The 13708-nt window shown below is 37.1% G+C and overlaps 1 protein-coding gene across 8 annotated transcripts in view; it reads left to right on the top strand.

Annotated features, from left to right (window-relative positions):
- Window positions 1-13708, top strand: part of CNTLN (centlein) — a 275372-nt gene that overhangs the window by 73456 nt on the left and 188208 nt on the right. For 6 of the 8 annotated variants that reach the window (XR_010588654.1, XM_065549483.1, XM_065549484.1 and 3 more), the window contains exons 4-6: window positions 4411-4545; window positions 5135-5314; window positions 10541-10674. Coding sequence is in view for 7 of the 8 variants with exons in the window: in XM_042850538.2 (XP_042706472.2) it covers window positions 4411-4545; window positions 5135-5314; window positions 10541-10674 (449 nt within the window). In the remaining variant the exon portion in view is untranslated. Of the gene's footprint in view, window positions 1-4410; window positions 4546-5134; window positions 5315-10540; window positions 10679-13708 lie in introns of all 8 variants that reach the window. The other 2 variants (XM_065549482.1, XM_065549481.1) reach the window with 1 other exon arrangement.

Here is a 13708-nt window from a genome sequence, read left to right as displayed (position 1 = left end):
TCACACGATTAACTCAAAAAAATTAATTGCGATTAAAAAAAATTAATCCTGATTAATCACACTGTTAAACAAAAAATACCAATTGAAATTTATTAAATATTTTTGGATGTTTTTCTACATTTTCAAATATATCGATTTCAATTACAACACAGAATACAAAGTATACAGTGCTTACTTCATATTATTTTTGATTACAAATATTTGCACTGTAAAAACGATAAAGAAAAGAAACAGTATTTTTCAATTCACCTCATACAAGTGCAATAGGGCAATCTCTTTATCATGAAAGTGTAACTTACAAATGTAGATTTTTTTGTTACATAACTGCACTCAAAAACAAAACAAATTAAAACTTTAGAGCCTTCAAGTCCACTCAGTCCTGCTTCTTGTTCTGCCAATCGTTTAAGCGAAACAAGTTTGTTTACATTTGGGGAGATAATGCAGCACACTTCTTAATTACAATGTCACCAGAAAGTGAGAACAGGTGTTCGCATGGCATTGTTGTAACAGATTAATTTTTTTAATAGCCTGACAGCCCTAATTTGGATCATTCCTGTTAGATATAGAGGTAAAATGTCATTCCATTTGGTTCAACTTTAAATTATCAGTTTAAAATCTATTTTATAACAAACTGTCAGTATCTTCACATCTCTGAATCTCTGTTGACAGGAATGATGCAGAAACTAAATCTTTTTTGGCTTGCACATTTAATGATATAAGAATTTGGGTTTTCCACACACTTTCTCCCTTTTTCCCCCATTTTAAGTTTTCATCTTTCCCTTTCTCCGGACTCATTTCCCCCCTTCTCATTTTTCTTTCACGTCTTTGAAGAGACTATTGATATCAAATACATTATTCAATATAACATTAAACTTTCTCCAAATTCTAGAATCGTTGCCTTGGATTTTATAATAAAAAGTATTCTTCATGATAAAGTAAGAATTTTCACCAGGAAAAACAAATTTTAAAAGCCCACTTGTTAAGGAACATTTATCCTTTAAGAAAAATTAAAGTATTTTCAACCTGTGATATACAAACTGACTTAGCTTTGGTGATGGTCAATCTCTCTTGATATCACTTAACCCAGGGGTAGGCCACCTATGGCGTGCGTGCCGAAGGTGACACATGAGCTGATTTTCAGTGGCACTCATACTGCCCGGGTCCTGGCCACCGGTCCGGGGGGGCTCTGCATTTTAATTTAATTTTAAATGAAGCTTCTTAAACATTTTAAAAACCTTATTTGCTTTACATACAACAATAGTTTAGTTATATATTATAGACTTCTAGAACGAGACCTTCTAAAAATGTTAAAATATATTATTGGCGTGCGAAACCTTAAATTAGAGTGAATAAATGAAGACTCGGCACACCCGCTTCTGAAAGGTTGCTGACCCTGACTTAACCATTAGACAAGCCAGCCACAAAATGATTCCTGGAATGCATAAATGCAATTAAACAGTATGTTATGCTTTTAATATTCAAATGCTTCTCCTGTCAGTGGAACTACATAAGAATCTTCAAAGATATCCTGGAATGGTGGCAATCGGACATGTAAGAAAATGTAGTAGGCCTGATTCTTGGGAAAAATGGAAATGGGGATGTCCCTTGTTTTTGAGATACCTATTCTGGTGCAGGTTGAAGTTGCAAGTGATCAGCCCTAACATTATACCACGGGTGAAGGAATTCATGTCAGTGGAGGATTGGATGGAGCTCTGCTATTTTCAGAACCCTTTGGGCAGCAGTGACACTTTGGGACAGTTGTGAGCAACAGCAGAGGCAGGGGGACATTGACGCTATTTACTGGAGTAGGGTACACAAGAATATAGGCTGGGAAAATTAAGAGTGATAGAAGTACCCCAGTTGCAGGAGCCAGAAAGCTCAAAGAAGAACAGGAGTACTGGTGGCACCTTAGAGACTAACAGTGCAGTAGTGTAGAGCCAGGAGGTTGATGAGGCGTAAAGTAGCAGAGAACCCTCACACGGCTAGCAGCCAGGAAGTGCACGGATACACACAAAATTGGGTGAGGGAGACTTCAAATTGGGAGAAGAAAGGAATGACCAAAAATATTTGGGAGGAGGTTGAGAACACGATGCGGGGAAAGGGAAAGAGAGAGAGAAGTCTACATAAAGCAAAGAACGATAGAAAGAAAAGAGGAAGCAGACACTGAAGACAGTTAAGAAAAAGATGCACCATGTTCTATGGAGGGGCGGGGGAAAGAAGTAGAAGTGGAGTAAAGACTAGAAAGGGAAGGAAGATGTAACAAACAAAAAGGGATGAAGTAAAGAGTGGTTGAATAGTATTCAACAAATGTATTTGATTAATTTTACTGGTATTCATCAAATACTTTTAAATTGGTATTTTTCTCTGGTATCCATGCAGCTCTTTGGCTGGTCAAATACTAATAATCAGGAAAGAAATTACTAAATTAATGCTGATGGAATTATTAGATTAATACAAATGGAATTAATCAAATGTGGGAAATGAATACATTCGTTATTTGATTCAGCACTAGTAGTAGGGTAACCAGATAGAAGTGTAAAAAATCAGGACGGGGGTGGGGGGCAATAGGAGCTCATATTAAAAAAAAAAAAAAAAAAGCCCCAAATATTGGGACTATCCCTATAAAATTGGGATATCTGGTCACCCTAACTAGTAGTAAGTTACTTAATATGTGATATGTTATTTTTTAAATTGCAAATGTGTTACAATTAAATACAGTATGAAATAAACAGTATGTAAGTAATTTATTTCGTTAGTGATTAATCATGGCATTATCCCTAGTTCAGAGTAAGGAGCAGAACATTGTTGCATTGCTCTAGGAGAAGTCTGAACAGGAGGTTGTGACTCCATGAGCCTCCCTGAGTCACAATCTCCGTCCTCGTTCCACTGCTGCTCCATGGAGGAGTAATCTGTGCTGGGTATAGAGCAGGTGGAGCATATGTTCTTTGGCATGCTGGCACATGGACACTTACCAGCATGTTGGGCAATTTCTGCTTCTCCTGCCCACCTGTGTGAGGTGGTGGTCGGGGGAATATAATGGCTTTAAAGAACCCACTTCTACTCTGTACTGCTCCCCAGGATGTCACAATTTGGCCCTGGAATTGCTGGGGATTTGGCTTTGGTTGTATGGTGACAGGTATTTTTCACTTTGTTTGGTACGTTTAGTTTTCAGGCTAGTAGGTTTTGCGTAAATTTCAAGCCCCTAAGTATGGTACCATTATCAATTTTATGTTTATGTTTAAGTTTGAACGCTCAGCATAAATGTTCTGTTTCTTTCATGTCTGTGACATGAGCTGTGATTCAGTGTTAAATGTTTAAAGGCACATTGTAAGGTTAAAAATCATATTTTAAAAATATTCCTTACCCATGCTACCAGTAATAGCCTTAGATAATTAAAAACAATCTAATTTATTTTTCACCTGTTGGTAGTCATTGCTTACCTTATACATTTATTACAGTTTCAACAATGAAAATAAACAAGCCAGTTTTACTTTAGTTTCTAGTCAGTTTCATTGTCTGGCTCTTAAGCACTACTACAGTATTGTCAGGTCTGCAGGAAAAGGTTTAAATCCAAACAAAATTTCACCTTAATTAAAAAACAGACAAAACCAGTGAAAATATTTCTTTTAACATTAGGTTTTATATTTTTTTATATATACAATGTGAACTTTTTAGAGATGGTTACTATAATAAATTAGGTTTCTGAATTTAAATGCGAAGGATTAGCCTTCAGTTATGATCTAGTAGGCTGTAAAATAAATATTTTAAGAGACTAAAAAGTGCAAAATTTATCAGGGAACTGTGGGTTTCTTTTAACAGCTGTAAGGTTTTATAATATACAGTACACAAAGTATTGTCTTTGCACAATAGTGTCTTAATTGCTTTGAGCTGCAAATTCCATTAGACTTACTACTTTCACAATATGACTGATTTGTACCATAGTATTTTCTAGTTCTCTCAATTAATAGTTTTCTCATTTTCATGAATTGTGGAGAAGAGACAATTTCACTTCTTGGTTAGATTTCAGATATGCTAAAAATGCAAGTGCAAAAGTAGTCCATTTTATTCTTAATTCCTAACCAAAAATATCAATTCTGCAAACCATTTCATCTTCTGAGACTAGACCAAATCATTTCTGTTTGATTCTGTGTTTCGTGGGCTCTTGTGTCCAGTAGCAACAACATATTCAGTTCCCAATTCCCTGCCCTCCCTTTCCCTTACTTTAATATGTTATACAGTGCTACAATTCGTGGTATGATTTAAATACTGATACAGCAACAAGAATGAGGTAAAACCACATATGATTGAAAGATACTTGAAAAAAATTAAGCCTTTAATAATGAAAGCAAATGCATAGTCTATTACAGACTTTGACTGTCTTTTTAATGAATTTTCATTTTTGTTAAACAGAGGGCATCAGGACAACAACAGGAGATTAACAACCTGGTACAGAGAAAAATTGCTGTAGATGAGGAAAATGCTCTCTTGAAGAATGAATTCAGTAATTTGCAGCAGAAATTTAAAGATAAAAGTCAAGAACTTAAGGTATATTGACTTGTACATAGTTGTATAGGACCATAGCTTTGAAGTACTTCTTTAAGCAATGTCAGTCTTTGTGGCACAGAAAGTGACAAGCTTGGAGGAAAAATTGCCTTAGGCCTTGCTATACCTTACAGTTTTCTCACACACCAACTCTAAGAAAGATGCTTTAAAGCTAAGAATCCAAGCTTTATAACTTTCAGATAAATAGTTAATGATGGAAATGGAGCAAAGAAAGTAGGAGTGTGAAGATGTGGCTTCTTGTAATTAGATTCTGATGGGACTGGCATTATTAATTGATAAAGCCGAGGTCTGGGAGGATATGTCTGTGTGGGTCTCAAAAATAGCTGGGGACAGCATCAAAGGCAGCTTGATCAATTAATGGGCTCTTTGCAAATGTGTACTCATCAAAGCTGTCATCCAGCTAAAAAATATGACCCTTCCACCTGCATGAAGGAGGCCAATAAAAGTACACAGGTGACCTTGGCCATCAAATATAGAAGAAGCTGCTGTGAGGGTAAAACTGCACAGTTTATATTTGCTGATTAGTTCTCACTTTTTTTTGTTTATCGGCCCTTGTGGTACTGTTCTACAGGACACTAAGGAGTGTGCACAGAAGAAAGAAGAGCAAAACAGACTGGTTATAAAAAATCTGGAGGAGGAAAATGAGGGATTAAATACACGCTGCGCTGACCTGCTAAATGACCTGGAGAAACTGAGGAAGCAGGAGGCACAATGGAGAATAGAAAAATCTGGTATTGATGCCAAAATAAAGGTATGAGATGGAATGGACTACTGGATATTATTTCAGAACTAACTTCTCCCAGGCACTTGCACTACATGTTATTTTCTTTAAATAACAAGTTATATATTCAAATCTACCAGTGGGGACTGACATTCATTTACATTCCTTCACTTAAGACCCACAGCTTTTTAAAAATTGATGTTACCAAGCAGGAAACTGACTTCAAATAATCATCCTAAAATGTAATCATTAAAAGATAAGATATTGGAGTCTGAGATAAAAGATAATTCTTTAAAAACAGCTTTTAAAATCTTCTCATTCAAGATTTTTTTCTCAATTACAATTTAATTTAATATCATTTGATTGTAGTGGACTTGATATTTGTTATTTTGTAAGATGGTTTTAAGAACTTTTCAACTATAGTTTTGAATAAATTGCATCTTAGCCTCCAGAGGGCTCCACTCTTCGTGAAAGGTTTTTTCACTGCATATCATATTTAAAAAGTTATATTCACTGTTTGATAAATGTGTTGATGCTTTTTCATTTCATTTGGATGCTTCCTACAGAATGTCCCACTGTGCTGAAATGTGTATTACTTCCAGTTTTTTAATTCCCTACCAGTCTTTCTCACGAAAACTGGCATGTCTTCTTAAAATATTTCTAAGTAATAAGTCACAAATGCTAGTATCAAATCATTTGTTAATCTTTGTATGTGTATTTATATAAAGTTTATGTATTTTTGTATTATTTAGTCTAAGGTGCATTGAATACATGTATATATATATTTTTTTTATAAAATGCATCATCTGCTGGTATATTGTATGTCATAAACAGCACAACTTTGGCTTGCACAGAAATGGTGTTTAATCTTTTTCATGGCAATTTAGTGGTAATGCAGTGTACAACAATGTAGGGTCCTTTGATCCCAGGGTGAGAGGGACATGAAATACAGCAGAGGCAATCCACTGAACCCTGTGCTCTTTACTGACACCCATGGCTGTTTTAGGCATGGTACTGAAAAGCTTTAAGAGCATTTTATCCCTCATAAAAGAGAAGATTAGTGACTAAAATCCAAGGCCCATGGTTGTCTGGAAGGTTTGTATCCATTCCCAGGACTCTATGAAGGACTTGGAGATCCTCAAAGGGGAAACTTCGCTGATAACTGTATGCATTAGAATGATTTAATTAATGTTCAGGTTGTCAGCTATGTTGTTGCAGCATCTCTGATAAATTGTTGCAAATAATTTAACTCCCCATAATTTCGCATTACACCAATGAAAAGAGTAAATTCAACATCCTTTGGGTTGATTTTATGGCAGGTAACGTATACTATAAAGAAAAGGAGGTTTGTTATAATGGTGTGAGCACAGGAGTAGGGGCAATCAACCCCAGCTCGAGCACTGACTCCCTCTGTAATGTTGGTCAAGTCACTTTACCACTCTGCTTCAATTTTCCTCATCTGTAAGGTGTGTATAGTAATTCTTATCTCACAAGACTATTGTGAGGATTATTAGTTTAAGTTTCTAAAGGGCTTTTAAGAGGAAAAATGTTGTATATGCACCAAGTAGTGATAGCGTGCTTTACTTCAGAAAAAACAGCTATATTTAAACTTTATTATGTAAACATGGATTTAAGAAACTTTGTTTTACTGAAACAGTTACCTTATTCATGATTGTATTACTTATGCATAAATTAGCTATAAATATTTGCTTGACATTTTAATGGGTTCCAGTTTGAATTAATTTCTCCCTCTGTTCTGTTCTTTCTCCCATTTCCATTACCAGACATTTTCAAGAATATGTATTGGATGCCAGGATTGTTTTTAACAGGATACTAATAAATAGGATGGGAAATAATATGAGGACACATATGAGATTATCAACTTGTACTGTATTTGTCTGAAAATGATCAGTTCTCCCAGTGTAACATGTCTCTTAAATGCTTTTAATAACAGTGGTTTTAAAATGGGAAAATAAGTAACAGGATCTTTTGTTGTCAGTGTGTTGATCTTAAGTGATTGTAAAAATGGCAACATAGGGGTCCATATTCATTGTCTCTGAATGATTTCCATATAAAATTGACTGTGTTTAGAAGTGAAATGTTATTTTTTCTAAACATTGGCTATGCTACTGAATCTGGTGTCTGGGAGTCAAGCTGTGATCTCTTTGGCTTGTGCATTAGCACTGGTAAAAAAGATCGTTGTTAATAATTTTGTTAACAAGGGATCCAGAAACAGTCCAGCTCGCTCCTCATGAATCCACTTGTACAGCACCCAGAGGGAGAGTAAGATTAAAACTAATAAATGTAAAACATCCTAAAACCTTACTTTTAAAATCTCTTTTGAAGGATAGAAGTGACTACTATTTCTCCTATTTAGGTAGGTGGGTCTCTTCCCTTTCAACGGGATAAAGCACCAGTTTCTAGCCCTGGAGGGCTTGAGATATCAGGCTTCAAGCAGTGACATTTGTATGTATGTAAAAAAACTCACTTCACCCACGCCAATCTGGTGGTGAGGGAAAAATTCCTTCCCAGACCGCCTAAAAAGGAGCAGCTAGCGTAATGCGTACAGCAGGTCCTGACCAAACCGCCACCTCAAGGGGAAGGAGGGTGGGTGCTGCTTCACCTGCACTGGTGAAAAGGGGCTTCTCCCTCCTAGGCTTGCCTCTTTTCAACTCCTCAGCCCTTCCAGTCCCAGAGGATGAGTCAATGTCATCATGCTGACCCAGTCCCCCTTTTGCAGCAGCTTCTGAACCTCTTTCCCCCCAACCCGAAAAGTACTGTACCCTCTCCCTCGGCGAGCTGGATAACTCCCCCCACCTACTTAAAGGCATGGTGCGGTCAATTCTGAAGGTAAAATTTCACATTTACTAGGAGAAGCAAGAAACAATACTGGGATAGGTTGTTTTTTTTTAATTATTATTATTATTATTTTATGTTAGCTGTTTGAAGCTGTGTAGACATTTGGAATATTTCAATAAGTCCCAGTGAAATAGATTAGTGGGCACAGGGCAAGTGATGTGGTCAAAAGTGAGTGATATATACAAGGTGGATTGATTTAAATCAAAGCAATTTTAATCACTGATTTTAATCATGATTTAAATCAGCAAAATTAAAATCGATGATTTAAAATCAAAGTTTTCATCTTGTTTTGTATTTATACTTCAGTTATTTTCTATTTGTTTGGTAACCATTAAAATACGTTGATTTACAACTAAATATAGCCTTTACACTAAATGGTGCTTCCTTTTTGCTAACCAGGAGGTTATATAACTATAAACTAACTATAAACATTTATTTAAGCTATTTATATAGATTAACTTGCATTTATTCGGATTCTTAATTTTTTTACATTGTTTTAGAAAATGGTGAATGATGCATTTCTTATTTACTAGATGATTAATTTTTTATTGACGATTTGTATCAAGCTGTATTTGGATGGAAAGTCAAATTCAATTAAAAATGTGCAAAAACCGCATTTAATTTTTTAAATTAAATAAAACTGTCTTAAATGTGCTGGAAATAAGGAATAAAAAGTGTATCAAAGCATGTTTTGCATTTAAAAGTATTATCTGTAGTTAGTTATTTGAATTGATTATTTTTGGTCTTTCTAGATTTTAGATATCTTTCTAGCAGATCTCGTCCTCTTGCACCTAGCTTTTATTCCTGCATTGGGAGAGGAAAACAAATTTTCCTGGCTCTCCCTCCCCCCGCCCCAACTCCCAACTGGTTTCTTAAATTTGAATGAACTAATGACATTTGAATGAACTGAAGTAGTTGAATAAACTGAAGTGAACAAAATATTCTCTGCACCTGCAGAAGAGGCTACTGCTGTCAAAAGCTGGTTTGGCATTCAACGAAATCTGGTTCTAAGCGATTAGCCAATGACTTCCACTAGTTCAGTGGTTTGACTTTCTTTAAATTTGGTAGCACATATGTACTATTAATATTTTTTATTTAATTTAAATGATTTTAATTTATTATAAGTTTAGACCTTAGGATAGGTTGTCAATTTCAAATTTGATTTTAAATAGGTTTATTCTTTAAAAAAACAAATCTGTATTTAATTTAAACAGAAAAACTGATATAAATAAAAAATCTGATTTAATTTTTTTAAATAATCGATGTTTATCCACCCTGTTTTTTATCAACCACATTTATCATATACCTTTCCAGTTTATCACATATGCCTTTATAAATCTTGTTTGTGTACAGCATAGACCTAATTCTCACTTGTGCTAAGGCCTTTTACACTGCTCTGGTAGCATAAAGAGGTGTTGAAGTGGGCAGAAACAGCATCCTGATGAGAATTCTCCTGTGCAGGGGACATCCCTGGCTAGAATAGAACTGGTGTAAAGACGCTATATAGACTCTGCTCTCAGCCTCCAGGTGGATCAGGAGCATGGCCCTGCAATATGGGTGTTTTCTGTTTCCCAGAGCCCATTGTGGGCCATTGGAAGCCAAGCAAAAGTTAATGTACTCCTGAGGACTGTATAACTTACGTTGGGAATGGGGCAGGTTCCTGCACAGTCCCAGAACATGAGGAATGCAAAAGTGACTTAAAGTCACCTTTGTTCCCCTTCTCACCTCCATCTCGGTCCCAAGTCCAAACATGGAATAAATTAGAATCTGACCCTATGCATGGCTGTGCATCATCTCTGATTTACCTCTTGAGAGTGTAGGGCTACCACTTTTCCTGCTGGTAGCTTCAGTCCCATTGGGAACAATGAGGCACTGGACATCTTTGTTGAGAACATTCTGTAGCTTCATATCTCCATTGAGATAATGGGAAATGGTAGGTATTTTGACAGAAGCCAATTCTCCATGAGTTTTTCTCAACTCTGTAGAACACAACAAGGAAAAAAGTATGAAAAAAAATTAAATGCCTTTAAAAATCAGTTTCCTTTAATCCAGGACTGCAAACACTAAAATACTTTAATTATAATGTTATGGTTTTTGCATAATGTCACTATAGGACACAGCTATGGTGGTTTGGGTGCTTTAGACACACATTTCCATACTTTACCATGTTTGGATTTCATTTAAATTTCGTGGGTTTTGCTTGGTTTTGGAATAATTAGGATCTTGCAGTAATGTTTTTACCCTGTTCATAAGTTCTCTTATCCATTACTCCATTGTAACATTTTGTCAGAGAGAGAGAGTGTATATATGTAGAGAATAATTATATGTTCTCTGTAGTTTTTAACTCTTACTGGCTGCCGTTCTTTTTAATATATTGAAAAAATTAATTCTTTACAGAATTTGGAAACTGATTTAACAGAGGCAAGAAAACAAATGGAAGACTTGAACACTAAATGCAGTGACTTGTCATCACAAGTGGTTGTTAAACAGACTGAATTAACACAAAAGGATTGTGATGTGGCCAGAGTTAGGCAAGTATTTCACATCTCCATTTGCTAAATAAGCTAATAGCTTGCAATTTTTTAAATTAAATTATTTTATGATTAGGAAGAAATATCTTATCACAGCTACTTTTGCAAAACAACGTATTGTAATACCAGCCTACTTTGTAAGGTACACACGTTATCTGGAAATTTTTGGATGGTTAGTCTTGGAATCTACTATTTATGCAAACTATTTTTGTGCCTTTTGTGGTGATCAGTTTTTTAAAGAAGGGGTGGACATTATTAAAAATTACACTTCTGTAATTAGCATTGGGTCAGAGAGTTGTCAATCTCCACTGAAAGTTGCAAAATACCAATATGATTAGTAACATAAGCAATTAATTTGAGAGGCTAAATGCCCTAAACCTACAAAAGTTTCAACCCTAACTTTAACTTTTTAATTAGAATCAAGTCTGACAGGTCAACAGGAGTCTATACAAGCCTATGCTAAAGGTTTAAAATGCTGTGATTTAAGCTTTATCTGAGGTCTCACACATCTTTTTATTAGGCTGAATCTGGAGGATTAGTGCTGCATATTTGAGATGTGTAGAAGAAATGAAAGATAGGCTGAATTATATGAAATGACTAGGTTATTAAAATAATCAAAATGACAGCAATGGCAGAAGACATCCAACAGGTTTAAGTGAATTGATGAGAAGTAGTCCATTCTTCTCTTATTTACATAGCTCCATAGGAGGACAGTGCTGTCTGGTAGAAGGGCTGTATTAGACAAATAGTATCCCTTGCCTAAAAGGGCTTACATTCCAGGAGCACTAGTTGGAATGGTGCAAATAAAACAGATCAATACAATATATAGATAGCAGTCATTGCAGTTAGAATGCTGATTCTTCATAATTTTCAACCACTAATAATTTCACCATAGGGAATAAGTCTTTTGTCTTTAAAGAAAAATGAGAAACGTGATCTTTGTAACTTTTATGTAACTTAATTTGTCTTCCTGGGATTGTTCTAGGACAGGGATGGGCACACTATGGCCCGTGGGCCGCATCCGGCCCATCAGACTATTTAATCCGGCCCTTGAGCTCCCGTCGGGGAGCGGGGTCGGGGGCTGGGCTTGCCTTGCCCTGCTCCGCTCATGCAGTGGCTCCACACAGCTCCCAGAAGAAGGGGCAGCCTGGGGGCTCCGCACATTGCACCCGCCCCAAGAGCCGGCTCTGCAGCTCCCATTGGTTGGGAGCTGTGGAAGCGGGGCAGCGCGCAGAACCGCCTGGCTGCGCCTCCGCACGTCAGCCAGAGGGGAACATGCCGCTGCTTCCGGGAGCTGCTGGAGATAAGTGCTGCCCGGACCCTTCAGCCATGATCCTCCCTCCCTGCACCCCAACCCCCTGTCCAAGTCCTGATCCCCCTCCTGCCCTCCGAACCTCTCCATCCCAGCCTGGAGCACCCTCGTGCACTCTAAACCCCTCATTCCCAGCCTGACCCCAGAGCCTGCACCCCCAGCCACAGCCCTCACAGCCCCAACCCCCTGCCCCAGCGCTGATCCCCCTTCTGCCCTCCAAACCCTTCAGTCCCAGCCCAGAGCACCATTCTGCATCCCAAACCCCTCATCCCTGGCCCCAGCCCAGGACTCTCACTTCCAGTCAGAGCTCTCACCCCTTCCCTCATCCCAAAACCCTGCCCCAGCCCAGAGTCCCGTCCTCCCCCCCCCCGCACCCTGAACTCATCATTTCTGGCCCCAACACAGAGCCCACACCCCCAGCTGGAGCCCTCACCCTCTCCTGTACCCCAACCCCCAATTTTGTGAGCATTCATGGCCTGCCATACTATTTCCATACCAAGATGTGGCCCTCAGGCCAAAAAATTTGCCCACCCCAATCTAGGATCTCTATTGAAAAAGATGTCCCTAGTTATTTTCATGTTTAAAAGTCATAAATTCAGGATCTCAGTTGTTAACAAAAATACAAGAATGGTATGTAAACAAGAAAGATTTTAATAGCCTGATTTATGGAAAGACAAGCTGATGGAATTTGTAAACTTTATCAAAAGGCTGACAGACTTGAATACATTGTTGTACTAAAACTATGCTTCTCTGTGGCCCAAGATATCTATGGTGTGAGGGTACAGGGATCGGAAAGGATACTTTCAAAGCAGGTAATCAAAGCTGACAAAGTTATTACACATTGTCTGCGGGAATAGCACGTTACAAACTGAGTTGGCCGAGCCAACATTTTACATTTTTACAGTTTCCACTACAAGTCAGCGCTTGCTAAACATAGACATTTACTCATTTTGCAAGCTTTGCTAGGCCCACAGCTATAGTTGGAGCATCAAAGCATCACAGGTAAACTCTTATGAAACTTTGAATTTAAAAAAAGTAACTTTGCCACTCTGAAAAAGGTCATTTCACTTGAGTGAATGTTGAAAATAGACATCAGTATTTTAAGAAAAAAGTATATAAAGAAATTCTAAGCTGTGTTTACATGTATTTTCAAGTATTTTGTTTGTTCGTATGGAAAGGCAGAAATAAGGTCTCCCAAACAACCTTAACTATGATACTGTCATTCCAAATTTATGAAACAAAATTGCACCCACTACTTTCACAATATGAGTCATATTCCCCCACTTTCATATCTCTTTATCTCTAGGGATTTAAATAGACCCAATTGCCATAGGATCTAGGTGCTGAATCCTCACATTACCATATCCCATCAGAATATAGTCAGTTAACCACAATATTTACACAACTTTTCTTATACATATGCTCCCCATCATTTATATTATTATTCTTAGTCATCTTTCTAGGTACATTGTAAAATATGTTTTCCTTTTAGGAGTAGTTTTCTGAAATGTTATAATTTTCCAAGATTTGTTTGTAGAAGGGCATTATTTGTTCTGTTCGGGGGTCACATTTCATGTTCCATATAGAAATTCTTTAAGGATTTTTACTGCTGCATCTCATGATTCTGGGGGGTAATTCCCAGTTTAGACAGTTAAGACTTCTGTCTCAAATTAAGGCAGTTTAAGCATTTTGGTTTTTGCTCTGCTTCATTATGAAGTGTTC

This window comes from Chrysemys picta, chromosome 6 (genome assembly GCF_011386835.1).
Source record: "Chrysemys picta bellii isolate R12L10 chromosome 6, ASM1138683v2, whole genome shotgun sequence".
Classification (NCBI taxonomy): Eukaryota; Metazoa; Chordata; order Testudines; family Emydidae; genus Chrysemys; species Chrysemys picta.
This window is presented reverse-complemented; position numbering and strand designations above follow the sequence as displayed.